Source organism: Thermobia domestica, chromosome 18 (genome assembly GCF_964235325.1).
Source record: "Thermobia domestica chromosome 18, izTheDome1.hap1.1, whole genome shotgun sequence".
NCBI classification, from domain to species: Eukaryota; Metazoa; Arthropoda; class Insecta; order Zygentoma; family Lepismatidae; genus Thermobia; species Thermobia domestica.
Genome location: NC_137471.1, coordinates 73,409,633 through 73,432,100, shown reverse-complemented (window position 1 = coordinate 73,432,100; position 22,468 = coordinate 73,409,633). Strand labels below are relative to the sequence as shown.

The window sequence follows — 22,468 nt, the reverse complement described above, 5'->3', positions numbered from 1 at the left end:
CATTTTGAGGAGCTTCAGGAAATTTAGAACAAATGATGGTCGATTTCATGTTGCAGTGTGCAAATAAATAAGCAAATAAATAAATATCATTTTTTTTTTCTTGTTCCGCTGCTTGCTGGTCAACAATCATAAACAGAATGATCGCAAGTACATTTCGATTTTGTACCTTCTTTATTTTTGTTTATTGTAAACACTACAACTAAATCGCAGTCAAATTTTTCAAAGGTATCAGCAAAATCTCAGGAAGTACGTACTATAGAGTAATAGTCACCGAAGGATCATTTCTCTTTTAGGGGTCAATGAAAGGAAGTGACACCTAAATATATGCAAATATTTATGTATGCACGTTAGTGCTGTTGTATAACTTGTAGGAAGCTCACTAATAGTTTGTTTAATAGCAAATACGAGGAAAATTCTTTAAATAAAATTTAACCTTCAACTTTGTCTTTTGCAAACTTATCTAGGGCTGTATGTTAGAGAAACAGTAGCTCCAACAGTGGGTAACAGTTGGCTAGTTAATTTCCAACGTTGGTTCTACGGTGTAATTGATCGCTTTGCCAACCATTTGCTAATCAAGTCAATTTTCAAACTAGTTCCTATACGAAAGAAGTGTATTTCCTATTGGGTATGCGAAGTGCAAGTGCAAAATGTTGGAAAATGACGACAAATTGTTGGTTACCGAACAGACACTTTATAAGCTACGTTCTGTCAACATATTTTTCAACGTTGTGTTTGGAATTACCAAAGAACTTATAAGATGCCATCCAATAAGAAGGATGGATTTCCGCAATCCAAGGCAGAGAAGAAGAAGAAGAACTAAGAATGGCCAAGATAACATTACCACAAGAGAAAAGAATACCAATCACAAGAGAGGACAGGGGCATGATTAATCGATTGGAGGGAAGATAGTTATGTGAAGAAAAGAGGAGCAAGTTAATCGCAAACCTGAAAAAAAAGCTTTTCTAATTCTCTGGTTTGATTTTTCGTTTTCGTTTATGTTACAGGATGCAATATATGAGAATGTATGATCCTAACCACCCCGATCATTAAATTACAGTGTACGTGTAGCCTACCAAAGGAATAGCTGACCATTTTGCATTGGGCTAGGGCTCAGTTCAGAGGCGTCATTTAGGGGGGGCAGGAGGGGGCAATTGCCCCCCCCCCCCAAGAATTTGAGGAATACATATACTTCAATCAATTGTCTACTGCTATACTAGTACAAAACATGAAAGTCTTATGTCAGTGGTGCTCTTGCCCCCCTCAAGTAAAATCTGAAATGACGCCCCTGGCTCAGTTCTCTCAATTGGGTTCACTCTCACTTGCTTAATTGAGGCTCGGATTTATCGGGCTTACGCTCACTAACATCGTAGTGATTGGATGCGCATAAGACGAGTCGAGACAGAATTTTCCTGACAAAATTCGAGTCGAGACACAGCTCTTCCAATAGAAAAAAATATACATTTTTCGAGTCGAGACATTAATTTTACAGCACATTTTCGAGACGAGACAGCCTCAAATCTTGTCTCGTCGCATCCCTAGGTAACATCACGACGAAATTAAAATACAGCTAATTTTACAGTAATTATGTTATATCTTCAAATAGATAAAAGATAATCGAAAAGTGGAACAATAGCTCCCTAGACAATATTATTTTACATGAGATACCGTTATCACGACTCATTTATCTGCTTTCGATTTCCAGACATTTAGAAAATCGGCATTTATTTTCGCGTTTCTAAATGGCTGCAAACGGAAAACTACTAGGTGACTCGTGATAACGTACCTCATGCAAAATAATATTGTCTAGGGCGCTTTTGTTCCATGTTTTCATTATCTTTTATCTATTTGAAGATATCACATAATTACTGTAAAATTAGCGGTATTTTAATTTTGCCGTGATAGGGCCTCTTAATGGCACTCGCGCTCACTCGGACTCGGGCTCGGGCTCACTTACCTGAATTGGGCTCGTGTTCACTTATTTCATAAGGGCTTCGGGTTCACTTGGGCTTGCGCTCACTAACTTCGTTGGGGCTTTGACTGACTTTCCTCAATCGCGCTCGCGCTCGAACTCATTTCCCTCAATGGGTTTCTTGCCTAAGTTGAGTCCCTCTGGACATCCCTGATCAAAATTGGTGCAAGAGATGCTACATTTTTTTGTCTCATGTTTTTCTTATGTCTTTTCATCCCAATTTCAGAATAATGATCTAATAAATTCTGAAATGGTAAGCGACTATAGCGCCGCCATACGTCTGAGACGGAATGAATACAAAAGAATGCTGCTGCCTGGTGATAAAAGAAATAAAAAACACGATTGGCTTCATCATCCCAAACGGGCTCTTCTACAAGAAAGATTGACAGGACAAAGTTTGTGTATATGAATGTGCTGCCCTCTACAAATCAACACAGCTAATTTCTCTTGTCATGGTTCTCTCTTTGTTGTGTGACCGCTTAGAAAAAAAGAAGAAGGATTGGAAAGATGGGATGTTTGACAACGCAGGTGTAAAGACCAGACCGAAAGACATTTATATTTTTGACAAGCTATTCGATGGATAAGGAATGACGTTTATCTCGTAGACGCATCACTTTGTCGTCTTTAGTGCTTTCGTCCGTCATTATAACACACGGTCGCATTCTGGTTGTACGTTCCGTTTTTGGATTGTGTTTCCTGTGTTTATTTCGAAAATTAATGAGAAACATTATATTGTCTATAATTATAATGTAGTAGTTCAATATGTGTCAGTAGAAGGCAAATCAGACGGTAGACCATAATATCCCTTTCCGCCCGACGTGCGGGTAGCTTTTCTGTATTACACAAGCGAGATTTTTTTCATTTTTCACGCTAACTACGGCTTCAAAACACGCACAATTGTGCGGGTCCACTTTCTCAGAACCTACGATGGACCCACGCATTGTTTTTTATAAAAATGTTCTATACATGTTTCATGTAGCATGGAAAAACCGGTTTCATGAAAATAATCTAAGAATTTCTACTCTCTAATATAAATAAAACAAAGAGTTTGCTTGTTTGTGAGTCTGTGTGTCTATCTGTCGGTCTGTGTGCGGCCTGGGAACCAGATGAGTGGACCGAGAGTTACCAAATTCTAGTCACGGGTATCTTGGTCCAGGCCCCAGACTAAGACGAAGTGTTTTTTTTTTAAATTTTCGAACCAGGGGGGGTCTCAGGAAGAGGCATTTACCTAGGCATGTAAAAGTAGTAGAAAATGACCGATATTAGTGTCGAATTCATAGCTTTCCCGGTCGCTGAGAAGAATGGTGATACTCCCACAAGCGTTGACTTCCAAATGCAGCCCCCCCATGCGAAGAATGGGTAATATAATAAATAGCAGTGTTATGTGTATATCACATGTAGGAGTTTTGTTTATATAACCTGATATTCTATCAATTAATATTGAAGCCGGAAGTGGTAGTAGTTTTAATCTAAAACAATCACCGTTAAAACCGGAAGTGGTTGCTTTCTACATCAATTTCTTTTAAAAAAACTTGAGTGGGTGGGAGTCCTTAGGTTCTTACGTACTGAAGTTTAGAAATGTGTAATTTTATCCAATCACTTATATGATTCTTATCTTTGCATTGACTATTTCCCGTGAGAAGGACACTATACATTCATCCGAACTTTTCTGATCTGGATGAAATTTGATTGGTAATAGATCTTGACCTGACATACAAGTTTGTGAAATATTATTATGAAGTATAGATCTCCGGTTCCTAATATATCTATCGATCTATCCATCTATCTATCTATCTATCTACGTATGCGTGTGTGTGTAAAAATATGAATCAAGTGGGGGACGGTATTATTCGAGTATTTGTAAGTTATACTAGTCCAAAATAACAACAGAAAAGCTTAGAATTTAAGAATATAGTATCCTTGAACTTAGAACCTATCCTGAAATGACCTCATATGCATTTTTGAACTATTTTCAGCTTGAACATGTCATCATATAATACAGAGCTTCGGTTCTCAACTCTGGGATCTCCCAATATCATGCAAAGGCGCTGACAGTTTATACATATATTCACATACACTTTTGCATCAAAATATATTACATAAACTTATCGGGAAATCTATTTAAATATCATTAATAATTAAGATATATTTACTAAAATTGAAATATGGTGAAGAACATTGCAGAGGAAAACAGCTAAGGATTTAGAGAAGACCTACCATATACGCCTGTCTAATGTCCGAATATTTTTACCCAAAATTTTAACTAAAATTTCAGGATGCGAACATTATACGGGGCTTACAAAACTGAAAAATAAAATGAAATCTTTAAGTGTTACGTCCCACGTTACTGCTGGCTAGGCTATAGTTGACGGTGATGATGAGAAATGAATGCAATGGTGGAATAAATCAAGTGGGAGGAAACGAGAGAATCCCGAGAAAGCTATGGACATGGTGTTTGTCTACCACAAAGCCCACTTTGCGCGAGCTGGGATCGACCACACACACCAGAGGTGAATGCTATATCAGTGAACCACAGTGCCCTCTCGAGTCGTAAGTTTGATTACTGGTACTTGCACCATGTCTGAAGCAAATGAAAGATAGAAGGCGAACAAAAACACCACAATTCAGTATTGCTACCGACGGTACTCACCTACGCATATTTGAGCTATTTCTTTTGCAATTGTTCGTAAATTGCCTACTCCTATCCCTATTTCATAAACAGTAGATGTTAGAAAAACACAGAATCTAATTGTAGAAATGCAAGTGTGAACATTACACAGGTCCTCCGTTTTGTACTTCCTGACAAAATTGAGGTGTTAATATTACAATGAAATGAAACTAAAAGCGATACATTTTTCCTCTCTGCCTACAGAAGTATGAAATATTCATAAAGTAAATAGAATGTTAAGTGGCGCTTTTCGAATTGTTTACATATACCACTTGGAAAGTTTAAAAGGTTAGGCCACTGTTGAAGATTCTGTGAGTGTGTGTTTCTCACTCCTTCTTTCTTTATTTCCACATGGTGCATATATATGTGTATAGAGAGCATATATGTTCTAAACTCGCACGTGCGGTGTGGTCTCCGTTCGTAGTCTTTATGAGTTATGTTGTGAGCCCAAGATTAAGTAGTTAACCCGGAGCTATTTCAGTTCAGTGACGCCAGCGGAGAACATGCTGATTTATGGGAGGTGGAAAAAGTATGGTGTGAAAGATTGTTTGAGAAAGGGTGTTAAGGCGAGGCAAGTATGTGTGAAGTAGAACTAACATAAAAAAATACCCATATACAGCTTTTTAATCGAAATTTTCACTACTACAAAATGTTCAAAAAAAATAAAAAGTAAGAGTCTTCATCCCGGCGAAATTAATATACCGCTAATTTTACAGTAACTATGTGATATCTTCAAATAGATAAAAGATAATCGAAATGTGGAACAAGAGCGCCCTAGACAATATTATTTTACATGAGAAACCGTTATCACGACTCACTTATCTACTTTCGATTTCGAGCCATTTTGAAAATCGGCATTTATTTTCGCGTTTCTAAAGAGCTGGAAACGGAAAGCCACTAGGTAACTTGTGATAACGGTACCTCACACAAAATAACATTGTCTAGGGCGCTCTTGTTCCATATTTCAATTATCTTTTATCTATTTGAAGATATCACATAATTACTGTAAAATTAGCGGTATTTTAATTTCGCCGGGATGAAGACTCTTAAAAAAGTTCTTATCTGATTAACAGATTGAAATATTATTACATAAGCAAATAATAGTGGGTGGTACAGAACAAAGATGTCCAAACTTCGAAACTCGGCTTTTGGGCTTAATAATAGAGCACAAAAAAAGTATGAAGTCAAACGCTGTAAGATGATAGCCAGCTAGATGACGAACTACGTAGATTTAGGGTTTAGATTTCTGGGCTTTCGGCAGCTAAGGCCATTTAGCTCGTCATGTATGAGAAATGACGTCTCTCGGCGTGCATACTATCTGGGGAAAGGGAAGGAAGAAAAGACTAAGGAGGGAATGAAGTGGCCTGGGACCTGCATGTTAAGTACTATCCCGACATTTGTGAATGAGGTGCATGGTGTGATTGAGGAAAACCCAGGAAAACCTCATTCACGATGGCTGGCCTGAAAAAGCTTTTTACACTTTTTCTATCGAGTGCCCCCACCGGGAATCGAACCTGGGACCGCTCGCACCGAAGGCGAGAGCGTTAGCGACCACGCTATGCGGAGACACTGCTTGCAAAGTAGAACCCTATAAATTGATACTGAGCTAGAGTGCTAGAACCCTATAAGTTAGAATTAGACTAAATTTCTATAAATTAATAGTAATGTACAGTTCTGTAAGTTGATAGCAAGCTAGAGCTCTGTAAGTTAATAGCAAATTAGAACCCTATAAATTGACAGTAATTAAAACTCTATGAGTTGATAACGAACTAGCTAGAGTCTGTAACCTGATAGCGAACTACAACCTTAAAAGTAAAGTAAATTCCATTAACTTGATAGCGAGCTAGAGCTTTGTAAGTTAATAGCGAACTAGAACTCTATAAGTTGATAGTAACGTAGACCTTTATGAATTGATAGCAAGCTAGAGCCCTCTAAGTCAAAAGTGAGCTAAATCCCTATAAGTTGATAGTAATGTAGAGCTTTATAAGTTGGTAGCGAACTAGAGACGTATAAATGGAAAGTAAACTAAATCTCTATAAAGTTGATAGTGAGGTAAAGTTGATAGCGAGTTAGAACTTTGTAAGTTAATAACGAGCTAGAATCCTATAAGTTGATAGTAATGTAGAGCTCTATGAGTTGATAGTGAGGTAGAGAGCCCTATGTGGATATGCAAGTTAGAGCCCTATAAGTTAATAGCGATCTAAAACCATTTAAGTTAACAACGAGGTAGAATTTTATAAGTTGATAGCAACGTAGAGCTCTATAAGTTGATAGTGAGCTAGAGTCGTGTAAGTTGATAGCGAGCTAGAGTCACATTAGTTGATAACAAACCAGAGCCCTATAAATTGAAAGTAAACTAAATCTCCATGAGTTGATAGTGAGGTAGAGACCTGTATAAGTTGATAGGAGTTAGAGCCCTATAAGTTAATTGCGAGCTAGAACCCTGTAAGTTGATAGGAACATAAAGCTCTATAAGTTGATAGTGAGCTAGAGCTCTGCAAGCTTATAGCGAGCTAGAGTCCTATTAGTTCATAGCAAGCTTGTTGAAAATGCTTTAGATTGACGTATACAGAATGTTACCAAGGGTGGGAACTTGTGTACAAGCACTCAAGTTCATATTCAAAATATGCGCGATTTTTTTAAAATTCCTCTATATAAATAAAACTGAATGTAACAACGTTTGTTGGACAACTTCTCCTAGACTGCTCCACCGATCTTTGATAATTTTAGACACATAAGTGTACGCTTGCATAATTTAGATTTTCTGTACTTCAGTTTATCCGAGAGGATTGCCTAGAAACAGAAAACGGCATTTGACACGTTAGGCCGTATACGTTGATAGTGAGTTAAAACTCTGTAATTTTATATCAAGCTAGAGGCCAAGTCCCAGGGAGCTCAAACTAAGCCCTAATAGGATTATTGAGCACAATCACGAGCGAGTGCAAGTCCCATTGAGGGTAGCAAATCTGAGGTCTCAGTAAGCGCGAGTCCAATGAGGTTAATAAGGGCAAGTCCAATGAGGTTAATAAGCGTAAGCTTTATTGGGAGTAGCGAGCCTAAGCTCCAGTGAGTGCGAGTTTGAGATATCGTGAGCCTGAGCCTAAGTGAACCCTAATTGCAAAATGGCCACCTATGTTGCAGGGCTCAGAGAATTTACGGTGTTAGTCGCACATTGACCAGAGATAAGGAGAGCCAAGTCGAGGCAGGGAAGGATGCAGAGAGAAAGGCCCGGGTGCATTGACTATGTGACTCAGTCACAGGCCTTTATGAAGCATGTGCTCTTCTGTGTGTACAGGACTCTGTTGCATTGCTCACAGTACCGTACCTCGGCTTGGCTGTCAATGTGCGGCTAGCCTTATTACATCATCATGAGGCAATTGACAAGTTACTTATATTAAGAGCTAATGAGCTCCAGCCAAGATGCCAGAAGTTAATTGCAATGGGAACAAAATTAAAGTAGTTATTGTTCAGTATTGAATATTGTTCAATCTTAATTCAATATCGAATTCTTATAATTTGGAAGTTTACTGCAATGTCACAATGTAAAACGAAACCCACTTGTTTGATTATTTATACGTGATGTCTTACAAGTTCCCTGACATAGGGTAACTCTGTTATTATCAGACTTACAACAAAATGTAAGGGGGAAACCATCTCCAAATATGATGTTTTCTATCTAAAGTGAAGGAATTCTTCAAATCGGACGAGCCGTTTGGCTGTACACTCTTTATGCACCCAATACTAAATGAAAATTCAAGTTCCATTTACCTGCCCCACAACATAAGTGAATGAAGTTACTGTTTGAAATGGGGGCTGGGCATCGACACATTAAAAGATAGTAACTTCATTCACTTATGTTGTGGGACAGGTAGGAATGGAACGTTACATTTTCAATTAACATTGGGCGCATAAAGAGGGTACAACCCAAACCACTTGTCTGATTTAAAGGTTTCCTTTACTTTAGATAGAAAACATCATATTTGGAGATGGTTTCCCCCTTCCAGTTTGTTGTAAGTCTGATAATAACAGAGTTACCCTATTTGAGACACCTTGTATATATTTGTAGCTTATTTTTGATTAAATTCAAAATCAGAGTTGAGACCTTCTGGTATATCATCACGGCCCCTTTGCTTTGCGCCGCGTACCTCCGATTCGCGGCAAGTACGTACCGCCACTGAAGCTCATGCAATGTAATGTGTATATACCTAGGTACAAACAATAAAATAATTCGTCATCTATCCCACCAATTCTTCAACTTAATGCATTACCTCAGTGCAGTCACATCGTATTAGGGACATAAGCTAGCTTTGCGATAAGCTAGCTGTCGCTCTAAAGTTAAAGATCGAGATTATCACAGATGTTTGCCATTTTGCTCTGGAACTTGTAGTAGCATAGGGGCGCTGTTGTGTCAGCGCAATGACCTACTTGTGTCTTAGCTGGTATTTTTGTAGCGGACGCGGGTGTAAAGAAAGAAGAAAGAGACATAACCATTCTGTTCTACGCAAACGCCAACGTAAACTTATATGTGAAACGGGAAATTCTTTTGGTATTCTCTTTATGCAAATTTTTTTTCGTCGTTTCTTTGTGTTTGTCAAGCCATATCGTAGTATAAGTTGTGATTATAGTGACTTTTGGTCTTCTGTCATTTCCCGAAAGACTGTCAAATATATCTTGCTTGGAAAAAGTTCAAACTTAGCCATTGTCTAATATTTTATTAAATATCGTCTTTCTTGACTCACAGTAGATTTAAAGAAAAAAAAACTTACTGACAAACTACACGTGTGTTTAGCACGTAATTTAATCATACATTACACGTCACTAAACACACGTGTTAGAGTAGCCTTCAACACCTGGCATTGTTTTTATATACAGCATATCAGAGTTTTTGTTGTAAAAATGGACTTCTTGCTACCAACGCTTCCCATTGCTGGTGTCAATGTCCTTTCAACACTTCCCCCACACTTAACTCTATTAAGTAAAATAAAATTCCTGGCTATACAGACCTATTAATTTCTATGGCCTTCAGACAACTTTTAGTTTACTAATGTATACAGTGACAACGCTAGAGTTGGTCTGGCGTTTCCTCTTCAAAAGACTTGTATTGCGATTTAGGTCAAGTAATAATAATAATAATAATAATAATAATAATAATAATAGAGGAAGTTCGGGTATTATGGAATACCATTTTTGTTTCGCTTGTAACTCAAGTGTATAATTGCACATTGAAACAAAAAGGGAACCAAGTATAAGCCTTACATATTTGGCTTTATTTATGCGTACCTTGATCAAGAAGTTTCGTTACAGAGGTGGGAAAAATTTATAATTTGTAAAGAAACCACTTTGGAGGGTAATATTAAATAGTCGGGTAATATGGAATACAAATGTTATATAGAAAAGAAATCAGTTTTCTGTTGAAAATACAATGAATACAGTGACAATATATGAAAATGCTGAATGCCAAGCCATAACTGAATGTGATTACTTGCAAATGTCATAAATATAATACTCTCCTTTATGATCGGCACAGTCATTGTGTGCTTACATTAAACATGATGAACACTGGACCCAAGCTTACCCCTTGTATCATCAGAAAATTTGCTGTAATAAAAAAATATACTTAGCATTGTTGTCATCATAAATGAATGTTGAATTGCCCAATACCGATAGATATTTTTGTAATCGGAATACCATGCTTTTCTTGCGAGTATTCCATATTTCCCTCCACACCACCTTGGAAACGAAAGAGCTGTTAAACGCATTCGAAGGCGTGTAGGATAATGACGTTTATCAAACTACCACTCTGTATATCCAACGTCATGGTAAACAAAGAATTATTGTTCTATTACATTTCAATAAGAATATACAGGTTGTAAAACACTTACCTGTAAAAGTTTTCACGAATAAGAAATCAGATTTTTACGTCTACCAACATAACAAATGTCACAATCACAAGGAAACTGACTGTACAGCATCATGGGAAAGTGAGGTAGTAGTTTCTTTGCTCTCTGCTTGGAAGCAACACATCACAGGCGAGATAATGAGGTATTCCATATTACCCGACTATTCCATAATACCCGAACTTCCTCTAATAATAATAATAATAATAATAATAATAATAATAATAATAATAATAATAATAATAATAATAATAATAATAATAAAACTATTGTTCCGAGTATACAAAAAATTGCTTCCTACTCAAAAAAAGTTTTCCCGTCCGCTTGCCCCCTAAAGAAATTAAACATGGCTTCGTCACTAGATGTATGGTCTATGCATTAGCAAAAATAACATTTTTCCGGGTTTTTGGTCCGGAGTTCATTACTTCTTAATTTAAGTAGAATAGTCGCTTCGTCCAAGCTTTCAACCCACTGTACTCTGAGTATAATGGAACTAATTTATCAAGTTGAATTGAGCTGATTTGAATTTATTTAACAAACAGGACCTACAGTTTAACGAACCACATTAGCTCCCGCCGGGAATTGAACCCGGATCTGCCACGCCAAAAAAGCGTGCGCTAACCGCTTAGCCATGACGGAGGAGCAACATGATAAATATTCTTTTGCCCTACATCCACGAACAAAATGAGAATGATTGTAGTAACTAAACCATATGTGCACAATACAGGGTGGCCCAAAATTAGGTATACAGACTAGCATCGATGAAGTATGACATTTTAATTTATTAAGATAATGAATTTATTTGCTTTGGTTTGTTCGAGCTTAAGGTATATATGAATATAAATTAAGAACAGATAAGGAAGAAACTAAGTCAATACCTGTATGGATAAGCAGGGTGGAAAAAAATCATGATTTTTTTTTTTTAAAATCATTTTTGTTGATTTTTTTTATTTAAATCGATTTTTTTGATTTAAATCAAATCTTTCTCCTCGTATAATACAAGTCGCGAACTAAAGAAAAAGCATTACGAATTAGTATTAAATGCTAATTATGCCATTTAAGTGAAAGTATTGGGGTTGAATTTTGAATTATCCCCAGTCGTTAACCTATATCAATCCCAAGCAATGTTTATTAACCCTTTTAAATTATGGCTCTTTTTAAAGGTAAATTATAGACTTTCAGTCAAGCAGCTACAGCATCATCCCTATTCATCCAAGGATCATGGTACATACATCACTCTCATTAGAATAGAACAGCTTTTCAAACGTTAACATTCACATTTCTCTATCATGTCCCTGAAGCGGGAAATTTTGAGAGTAATCGGATTTTTTTAAAAAATTAATTCCCTCTGGACTCCCCTGTGCAAACGCACAGATCTCAAAATCAACTGGGAAATACTAAGGGGTGTACTAAATGTGTGTACAAAATTTCAAGCTTCTATCTTGAGTAGTAAGGGTGAGGAAACTATTTAACAATGAGCTAAGAACATTCCCACAATGCCCCAGATGACCCGGATATAATATAAAAATTTCCTCAGACATCCCTATTTATCCTAGGATCATGATTTGTACATTATTCTCTTCAGAATAAAACAAATTTTCAAACGGTACATTTCAAATGTTTCCATCATGTATCACGAATAAATCACGAAAAAAGGAATTTTCTGTTATTTTTTTTTTAAATTTTTACCTCTGTGGACCCCTCCCTCTGTTTTAAGGCAGAGATCTAAAACAAATCTGAAAAATACTGAGGGGTGCACTGAGTAAATGTGCAAAATTTCAATCTTGTAGGTGCAAAAGTAAGCCCGCGAAAAATAATATTCCCCACATACCCCAGATTCCCGTATAAAACAGTTTCCTGCGACATCCCTATTTATCCTAGGAGCATAGTACGTACATCATTTTCTTCAGAATAGAACAGCCTTTCAAACGGTACCATTCATGTCTCCTGAGGCGGGAAAATCACGAAAAAAGCTACTTTTTGTTAAAAATTATCCTATTTTAAAAACATTTTTGCCCCTCTCGACCCCACTGTTTCCACGCAGAGATCTGAAAACATCTGAAAATTATTAAGGGGTGCACTGAACGAGTGTGCAAAATTTCAGTCTTCTGAATGCAAAATGTAACCCGCCAAATAATAATAATACGCATATCAAAAAATATTTTTTTTATTTATGACGTCATCACACACTATGCCTCAACGCAGAAAGGCGTGAAAGCATATGTAACGTGTTCTAAAATGCCTCCAGTCTAGAAGAAAACCAAGTAAAAAGCCTTATTGGTACTTTTTTAATTGAATAATGAAGATTCTACCCTATCACCTAAAAATAGGTGATATAATTTAAAAGGTTAAGCATTAAGGAAAAAGTACAGCAACGTTTATCAAAAAGACACTTTTTTTTTCACAAAAGTTACTGATATTTGGCAGGGGCCTATTTTTGAAAACTCAGAACTAGCTTGCGGCATGAAATACATAAATTTCGCCTAAAGTTATAAAATTAACAAAAAAAAAAAAAAGGAAAGGGGATAGGACCCCTCTAAATACGCCCTATTATCTGGGAACAAACAAACAGACACGCACAAGAAATATTTTTCATCTTAAATGTCGATGGTGATTTCCCCGTTGGAATAATTAACGATTTTAAAACCCAAAGCCAATGTTACTAAAAGAAGAAAGCAGAATTGTTCCGTTACCTGTTCAAAACGGGATTTTCCCTAATCATCCTCTGCATGACACTTGTTTTCATACTATACTGTACATTTGAGTCTCATTGTATTATGATTATTAACTTCCATAATCGAAATAACAGAAGAGAAACGGGATTATTTTCACTTTAAATTAATTTATTTATTTAGGAATTTGATTTAAATCAACGATTTTTATTTTAAAAATCAAGTGATTTAAATCTTGATTTAAATCGTGATTTAAATCAGACTGATTTAAATCAATCCACCCTGATAATAAGTAAGTGATATAAAATGCCATAACCAATCAGTATGGGACTGTATACCTACTATGGGCCACTCTGTATACATTAAATATGGCCTTTATATAGTTAAATGTACAGTTATGCACATAGGCGCCAACTTAAAGAAAATATTGGGGGGGGCCAAAACAATGAATAAATATATCATCATATTCAGCCGTTTTCTATCAACTGCTTGATAACCCTCTGCATCCAAATTCACAACCTAATACAAATTTGCCTAAAGGCTTTAAAACAAATTCAAGCTCAAAATTTGAAAACTTCATTGCAAGTTTGCGCTAACATTGATCTTCACTTGTCATATCAGTGCTGCCAGAGTGTTGATTGAAGCTTCAGTGCTCCATTCTGCACATTTTTGAAAATGGCGTTTTCTATCGAATAAAAAGGTTCTTCCTATATTGAATTAAAAGCTCGGATAGGTCTACGACAGAAATTCTTGCTCCTCTTTGTTAATTCTTCCTCGACTGGATTAAAAGTGCCTTGCCCCCAAAGTCGGCGCCTATGGTCATGCAAATATTAGTGCTCAAATCTAAATATAGCTGGAGGTTTTGACCTATTTTGAAATAATTAAATTGAAACATATTGCTTTTAAGTTCCATTTAAGAGTCACTTTTACGGTTAGTGTAAAGGGATAAGTTTTGCCGATAGATGACACTACAGTCTTCGTATCTCTCCCAAGTATTTTTACGTTTCACGAAAATTTACAATTTCTCTTACAAATTTCAACCTAGAGACTTCAAATTTTTAGAGAAGGAACTTCATAACCTATCGAAGTGAACAATCGGTGCCGAATTTTTATTTAGAATTTTCTTCATTGTTGAAACAGTTCCATTCTTAAAGATTTGGCTATCCATTTCAACAATCAAGATATTTCAACAATGAAGAAATTTCTAAATAAATAATCGGCAGAAATTATTGCCTTCGATATATTATGAACTTTCTTTTCTAAAAATTTGATGTCTGGAAGTTGAAGTTTGTAAAAAGAAATTGTGAATTTTCGTGAAAGGTAAAAAATACATGGCAAAGATACGAAGACTGTAGTGCCATCTATCGACAAAACTTGTCCCTTTAAACTAACCTTAAACCGGAAAATTGCCTGCACACTTGAACACTTGATAGTGCATGTTCCGACATATGTTAGCGTGACTTTATAACTAGGATTGGTGTGACGCAGAGGCTGACTAATACGTCTACAATGTAAGGTTTCTCTTCTATATAGAGTTTCAATACTTTATATAGGATATATAGTTATTCCAGTATGGAACCTAAGTACTTTGTGTCTAAAGTTTTCTGGCATTTGCATTTTCTACTTTCAACTACAACAATCGTACGCAATAACAAAATAAAATGAGAATTCAGCTATATTTATTGACTTTTGTTGCTAATAGGCTATATTCTAGCAACCCTGTATAGTTATGCAGGGAATGACTCATGTGTACTATTCTCAATGCTCCTTTTATCCAGTGGGGGCCGCGGTGGCTCAGTGGTAGAGCGTTCACCTCTGGTGCTTGGGGTCCCGGGTTCGATCCCAACCCCCGCCAAGTGAACTTTGTGGTGGACAAACACCGTGTGCGTGGGTTTTCTCGGGGTTCTCCCGTTTCCTCCCACCTTCTTCATTCCACCATTTCATTCATAACTCATCATCACCGTCTCCTTTAGCCTAACCGGCAGAATCGTGGGACGTAAAACTCAAAGATTTCATTTCATTTTTTCCTTTTATCCAGTAACATCACATAACACAACAGGTGTGACTCTACGTAACAAATGCAGTGATTTATTAGATACGTAATATGTATTAAAACCATGCGAAAAGCCTCTAAATTGCATTTAACAAATTTATAATCAAAAATAAGCCAAAATGAAGTCACTTATGATGTCTTGTTGCAAAATAGTATAGGCCTAAATAGTTTATAAGTTTAGATCTTATTACTGAATAGCATATAAGCTTTACGCAAGTTGAATATTTAGATTGAATTTGGAGACATAAGGCCTTATGTAGAGTCGTTTTGACGTATGATTAGCATCATACTAAATGTATGACTACTGCAGGAAACATACAGGGTGTCTCAATAGTCCCCTGACATATGATAACTCCGTTATTATCAGAGTTACAACAAAACGTAAGAGGGGAAACCGTCTCCAAATATGATGATGTCAATCTAAAATGAAGGATTTTTTTGAATCAGACGAGCGGTTGGGGCTGTACACTCTTTTTGTGCCCAATGTTAAATGAAAATGCAACGTTGCCATTTACCTGGACCCACAACATAAGTGAATGAAGTTACTGTCTTGTATGCTGAAGTGTCGATGGCTAGCTCCCATGTCAAACATTAACTTCATTCCCTTACGTTGTGGGTCCAGGCAAATGGCAACGTTGCATTTTCATTTAACATTGGGCACATAAAGAGTGTACAGCCAACCGGCTTGCCCGATTAAAAAAAAAAATCCTTCACTTCATATTGAAAACATCATCTTTGGAGACAGTTTTCCCTCTTACGTTTTGTTGTAACTCTGATAATAACAGTTATCCTATGTTAGGGGACTTTTGAGACACCCTGTATGTTAGTCGAACTTTTTAGTATGGCACTCATCACGCGTCAGAACGACTCTGCATAAGGCCTATAGAGTTCAGATTCGTTTTTCGAAGTCTAGTCAAGAACACCTTCAATTTTACTCCATGAATTGTAAGTCGTCACTTGGTAATGTACTTTTTGCTATTATAATTAGAATTACACCCTTCTTACCTTTGATACAAACAAAACTAACGTATACCTGTTCTGTTTTCTTCTTTGTTTTCCAGCAACCTCAACTTATGGGACAAGGAACTCCAGATCCTCAGAAAGCTAACGCACTGAAACAGAGCTTGGACTATTTGGACCTGTTCCTCAGCAGATCGCCCTACGTAGCTGGAGACTCATTGACCGTTGCTGACTTTTCGCTGCTGGCATCAGTCACTCATTTGGAAGGAGTTGAGTATAGTTACTCAGCGTACACCAACGTCAGTCGCTGGGTCAACAAGTTGAAAAGGGAGTTGTCGTATTATGACGAATGCAATACCAAAGGATTGGAAATGTTTAAGAAATGGGCCAAAAATCAGCTGGTCAAATAATTAAGAGGAAAAAAAAACTTCGAAAGAAAGGAACAAATAATTTATATAAGTATATATTTTTTTCTTAAGAAATAATGGATCAGCGAAAGAATTTTCCATACATAGAAATTCATATACAATCATAATTGCAAATATACATCTTTCACAAGCTTCTGGTATTACAAGAACATTATACCTAGGTAAATGTAAAGTAGACCAAAGCGAATATTATTTGCCTCTTTCAAGCTATGATTCCAATGCCATTGTATGAAAAGTTGCTACTAGTGCTGTTGAAATTCAAGAAGTCATTATTCAAATATTCGAATAATATATTATTTGATTATTCGAATAATGGATTATTTGATTACTCGAATAATGGATTATTTGATTATTCGGATAATGGATTATTTGATTATTCGAATAATGAGTTATTTGATTATTCGAATAAAATTCAGTTTCGAATAATTGTTCGAATAACGAATATTTATTCATACAACTATTGGGATAACGCATAATTACTCAAACACTTATTTAGATAAAGAATAATTGCTCTAATAATGAATAACTGTGATCCGTTTTAGTATTGAAAATGAATATTGAATATTCAAATAACGGGAGGAAAATTATTCGAATAATGAAAGAAAAGATATTCAAATATCAGGAGAAAGGACATTCGAATAATGGGAGAAAAGGTACTCAAATAACGAGACAAAAGATATCCGAAAAACGGGAGGAAAGGTATTCGAATAACGGGAGAAAAGATAGGCCTATTCGAATTACGGGAGAAAAGATATCCGAATAACGGGAGAAAAAATATTCGAAGCGGGAGAAAATATCCGAATAACGGGATAAAAGATTTTCGAACAACGGGACAAAAATATTCGAATAATGGGAGAAAAGATATTCGAATAACAGGAGAAAAGATATTCGAGTAAGAGGAGAAAGACACTCGAATAACAGGAGAAAATATATTCTAGTAATGGGAGAAAAGATATTCCAATAGCCCCTAACAGGAGAAGAGATATTCTAGTAATGGGAGAAAAGGTATTTGAATAACGGGAGAAAATATTCGAATAACGGGAGATAAGATATTCAAATAACGAAAGAAAGCACATTCGAATAACAGGAGAAAATATATTCAAATAACGAATAACCGAATAACTTTAACAGCACTAGCTCTAACTATATAATGTGCCAATAGATATGTTGATGTTGACTGTACTAGCCCCCACAGAAACCTGACTTTATATCTCATAATTTGCTGAGTTGGGCATTAGTAATCCTAGCCAGTTATTAAACGAGGTTAAGCTAAAAATTGTCCGAAATTTTCGGCGTAACTCCCTTTAGATTCCATGCACATCTTTTTGCCGTCGCGATCTTAATTGCTCCAATTCTTCTTTATTTTATTACAGAGAGAACATAGCTCCTCCCTACCAAGGAAAATTTTTGGCTGTCCATCGTTATATATTGACATTATTTTATAGTTTGACGCTTTTCTGCATAAAGCTTAAAAGGCAATCCCAGAAGGGTTACCCCCTAATACTACCGAGAACTGCACACAATGATCCAATAAAAACCTCCAGCTAACGATAAAGCACTACCGAAGAAATGGCGTAACCATTTAGGGGCAAACCCTTTAAAATAAGTATAAATATTCCACTCTTACCGATAGATGTCAGCACGTATCCCCTATATTTCCACTGTGCTTTGTAGGGGGTGGACAATATTCAAAGTAATACAATCAAATTCCAAAGATGAATATTGAAACTTTATCCAAAGACAAGTTGAACAAATAATCAGAAGATAATTCATGCAATTTCTAATTTTTTTCATTGTTGAGAGTGCTTAATTTTAATCTTTAAAAACATGTTTTCAATAATGATACTCTCTCAACAATGGAAGATACAATGTACCAAGAAATTGCACGGATTATTTTCTGATTATTATTATTTATTCGACTTGGATAAAGTTTGAATATTTGTTTCTTCAATTTGATTGAATCAGACTTGCCAACCATACGATAATTTATCATGACGTACGATAATTCAAGTCTTAAATGCTATATACGATAATGTCCTTGTGATAATAGTTGAATATATGATAATTTTAGAACGCACTCCGTTTTTTTTTTTTTTTTTTTTTTTTTTTAGTTTTCGAATGTGCAAATGAATCGTAGATCAGCATTAAATAATTATAAAACACACACACACACAGAGGTTTTTAACAATCATTCTCGCTAAAAATCAATCAATAACGATTTGAGAATTGGCAAATGGTAACCATTGGCCAATTCTTGTATTCTTTAAATTCAATTACGTTTACGAGCGAGTGGAAATGTTGTTCAGAGTAACGTTAATAAGGATAAAAAGAAATGGTGAGGAGAATGACTCCGATTTGAATTTCGAAACTGAAGATTACTAGATAAGCTTATTATATTATTGCTATTGCTATTATTAATAGTATTACACTTGCTTCTACAATTATCATGTGCGTAACAAATATATGATATTTCTTTTTGTAATATGCGGTAATTTTAACGACATAAATCGATAATTTTGTTCTCTGAGTTTGGCAACTTCAGGTTGAATTATTTTGAATATTTTTGTTCCCTAGGAAATAGAGTAGAAAGATAGAGGGCACATGGTCCTTTAAACTTACCTTAATCAGATACAAAACACATACCTTTCTACAGCACAGCGGCACACCATAACGCTTAGCTGAAAATCTAACTGTCCTTAAAAAACTCCAAATAATATAAATTGCTGGTTTAAGAGAAGGCGTAACCTTCATCAATCTGCTCATTATTTGCGGAATAAAAGTAATACATTCCTAGGCTTATCCTAGGTCTTAAAATACTGTAAAACTAATTTTATTGGTTGCGAAAAGGGATGATTATTTACAACAGTAGTATTCAAACAGTTTTGTTCGGTCTATGTACCTCTAACAATATTTTCCTACTCAAGTGTAAACCTCCAGACTTTAGCTATTTTTAATTCAAACTATAAGTAAGTATATTAAAAATAAATTATATAATTTATTACTTACTAATTAGATAAACCATTGTTACTATGAATAGAAGAACCCTGTTATAAATTTAATAGAACCATAACACAGTATAGAGCTAAAAATTTTAAATTTTACGTACAGCCCTAGGAAGTCATCGCATGTTTCTTGGATTTTCTTGGGTGGATTCCAGATTAAATATTACTGATTGAGAGAATCTGTATAAAAGGCAAAACTGCTATTAAATATGCACTAATATACGGCGGTCTTCCAAACAATCAGTGCTCGTAGTATATTAATTCAATTGAAGAGCGTTTTTTTTTCAAAACTCGATAGAGCACAAAACATTTTTTTTCTTTCTTTCTTTCTTTTCTTTTCTTTTCTTTTTTTTCTTTTTTTTTTTTACAATTTCATTTGTCGATTCTGATTTCACAGCTCGATTGGTAGCATAAAAAGCATACCTCCGTTTGTCAAAATTTTCTCTCTTGAGTTTTGAAAAAACGGTCCTCAATTTATTGAATCCGAAGATTCATTCATTGTCATGGAAGCATATGATTTAAATGTTATTTATTGGATCTACGATGTGATTTATGTAATATCCATAAAGAAGGATGTTTTAACTATTTCCATCCAACAAATTGGCAATTCAAGATAGTGTTTCAGAAGCAAAAAGGAGAAAAATGCTTCCAAAAGGATAATACGAGGACCCAAGATAACACCCACAAGTTTAGTATTAATTAAGATCATGAATAGAGAGTTTTTTTTCGCTGATTCATTGATTCATAATGTTATTTTAAATGATTTTCCTATATCATTTTGTAATGTTTCTTTGAAGAACAATAACTATATTGCTTTTTATAATATACATTTTCTAGTATAATGAGGGTAGTACAATAAGAGATACAAACATGGAGATAAGTCAAATGTATTATGTATAGGGTGTGGAAGTAGTAATGGAATACATTCCTTATCTAGAACTGGTAATTAAAATATATTTATCTGACACGTATTATTTAACTTTGAAAAATCAGTTCAGAAAATTATCAATATGAAAATAAGAGAGTTTTGAAATACACTGAAGTTAAACGATCAATTTTCAAAGGATGTATGACGCAAAAATATGTATTAGCTAGAATGTTTTAGCTAAAAATCAAATAAGACTGCTTAACTCATAATCCCATAATCTGTGAAAGATTGCTGAACCCAAAAATCTGACAGAGTTGCTTAGCTGATAATCCTGACCTTTCCCAAAAATCTGAGTAAGATAATTTAGCCCAAAAGTGGATGAAATTGTTTAGCCTGAAAATGAGTAAAATTGACCCCAAAAGCTGGTAATAATGCTAGGCCTAAAGAAATTGACTCTCAATAAGATTATTTAGCCCCCCAAAATCTAATGAGATTGTTTATCCGAGAAAAAAATAGAGTATGCCTAAGAAACTTAAACTGCTAAACCTAACTACTTAGTAAGACTACTGAGCAAAGAAATCGACTAAAATTGCATAGCCCAAAAAATCTTGAGTAAAACTATATTCCGAGTCAATAAATTAGCGAGATTGAACTTCAAGCCAACCAACTTTATTATAGAGTAAAATATAGGGCATTGTTTCATATTTATTGTTTCATATCCATAAAGATAGTGAATGAGCCATACAATTGAAGACCGCTGAATAGGTAGTATAACGTATTCTTCGGCAGGTATTCTTACACTTTCTGATTATCTGACAGATATTTGCACCACTACGCAATATTGTTGAACTCATGCGAGTGGATCATTATGCATTTAAAATATAAAAATTTCTGTAAAACAAGCATAGCTTTTGCAGTCGATTGCATTAAAAATAAAACTTTCGTAAAATAAGCAAGGATTTAACAGTCGATTGTTGGCTAATTGTGTATTAAAAATAAAATATCCGCAAAGCAACAAGACTTTTATAATCTATTGTTGACTTACTATGTACTAGAAATAACATTTCCGTAAAACAAACAATATTTTTACAGTTGATTGTTTGCTCACTGTGTGTTAGAAATAAAATATCCGTAAAACAAGTAAGATTTTTACAGTCCATCGTTGCCTTACTGTGTATTAAAAATAAAATTTCCGCAAAATAAGTCATATTTTTACAGTTGAGTGTTGGCTCAATGCATATTCAAAATAAAATATCTGTTATAAATTAATATTTTGTAGTCGATTGTTGGCTCACTGTGCATTAAGAATACAATTTCCGTAACACAAGCAAGACTTTCGCAGTCAATTCTTGGCTTACTGTGTATTAAAAATAAAATATCCGTAGAACAAGCAAGACTTTTACAGTCGATTGTTGCCTTACTTTATATTAAAATTTCTGTAAACCAAGCAACAGTTTTACAGTCGATTGTAAATATAAACGCTAAAATATATTTTAAGATATCAAGCCAAGTGTGTTTATAATATTATGCGCATAAAATTTAAAGTTTATATATATATAAAGTAAGTACTATTTGATCAAGACTTACACGCTGCTCATTCATTCTTTTTGACTGCTTATTGCGAAACGTTTAATAAACGTTAAAGCTGTGAAAATATAAAAGACAAGTGCATTGTGTATGTAAAGAAGTCATGCTGGTATGTTCGTAAAAAAGAAATGCAGAAAAATAATATCAAATATTAGATCACCAAGTCAGTTACAATAACTCTTAATGTAACGTAAGTTGTTCAATAAATAAAAACTTTTGATAATATATGCGTTCTAGAGTTCGAATCCAAAAAGGATTTTCTACATTTACACCAAAGGGACCAAAAATGTTATTATTATACTAACAAAAAGAGAAATAAAAAGCTCAAAATTCTACATTTAAATAGTCAAAATTATTTTGTTTA

At 35.0% G+C, this 22,468-nt stretch overlaps 1 protein-coding gene across 1 annotated transcript in view; it reads left to right on the top strand.

The window, feature by feature from the left end:
* Nucleotides 1-21,706, top strand: part of LOC145676021 (glutathione S-transferase 1-1-like) — a 245,294-nt gene extending 223,588 nt beyond the window's left edge. Inside the window, exon 4 of the mRNA XM_081746864.1 lies at nt 16,321-21,706. Coding sequence (XP_081602990.1) covers nt 16,321-16,629 — 309 coding nt within the window. The 3' untranslated portion in view covers nt 16,630-21,706. The remainder of the gene's footprint in view (nt 1-16,320) is intronic.
* The last annotated feature ends 762 nt before the right edge of the window (nt 21,707-22,468 follow it).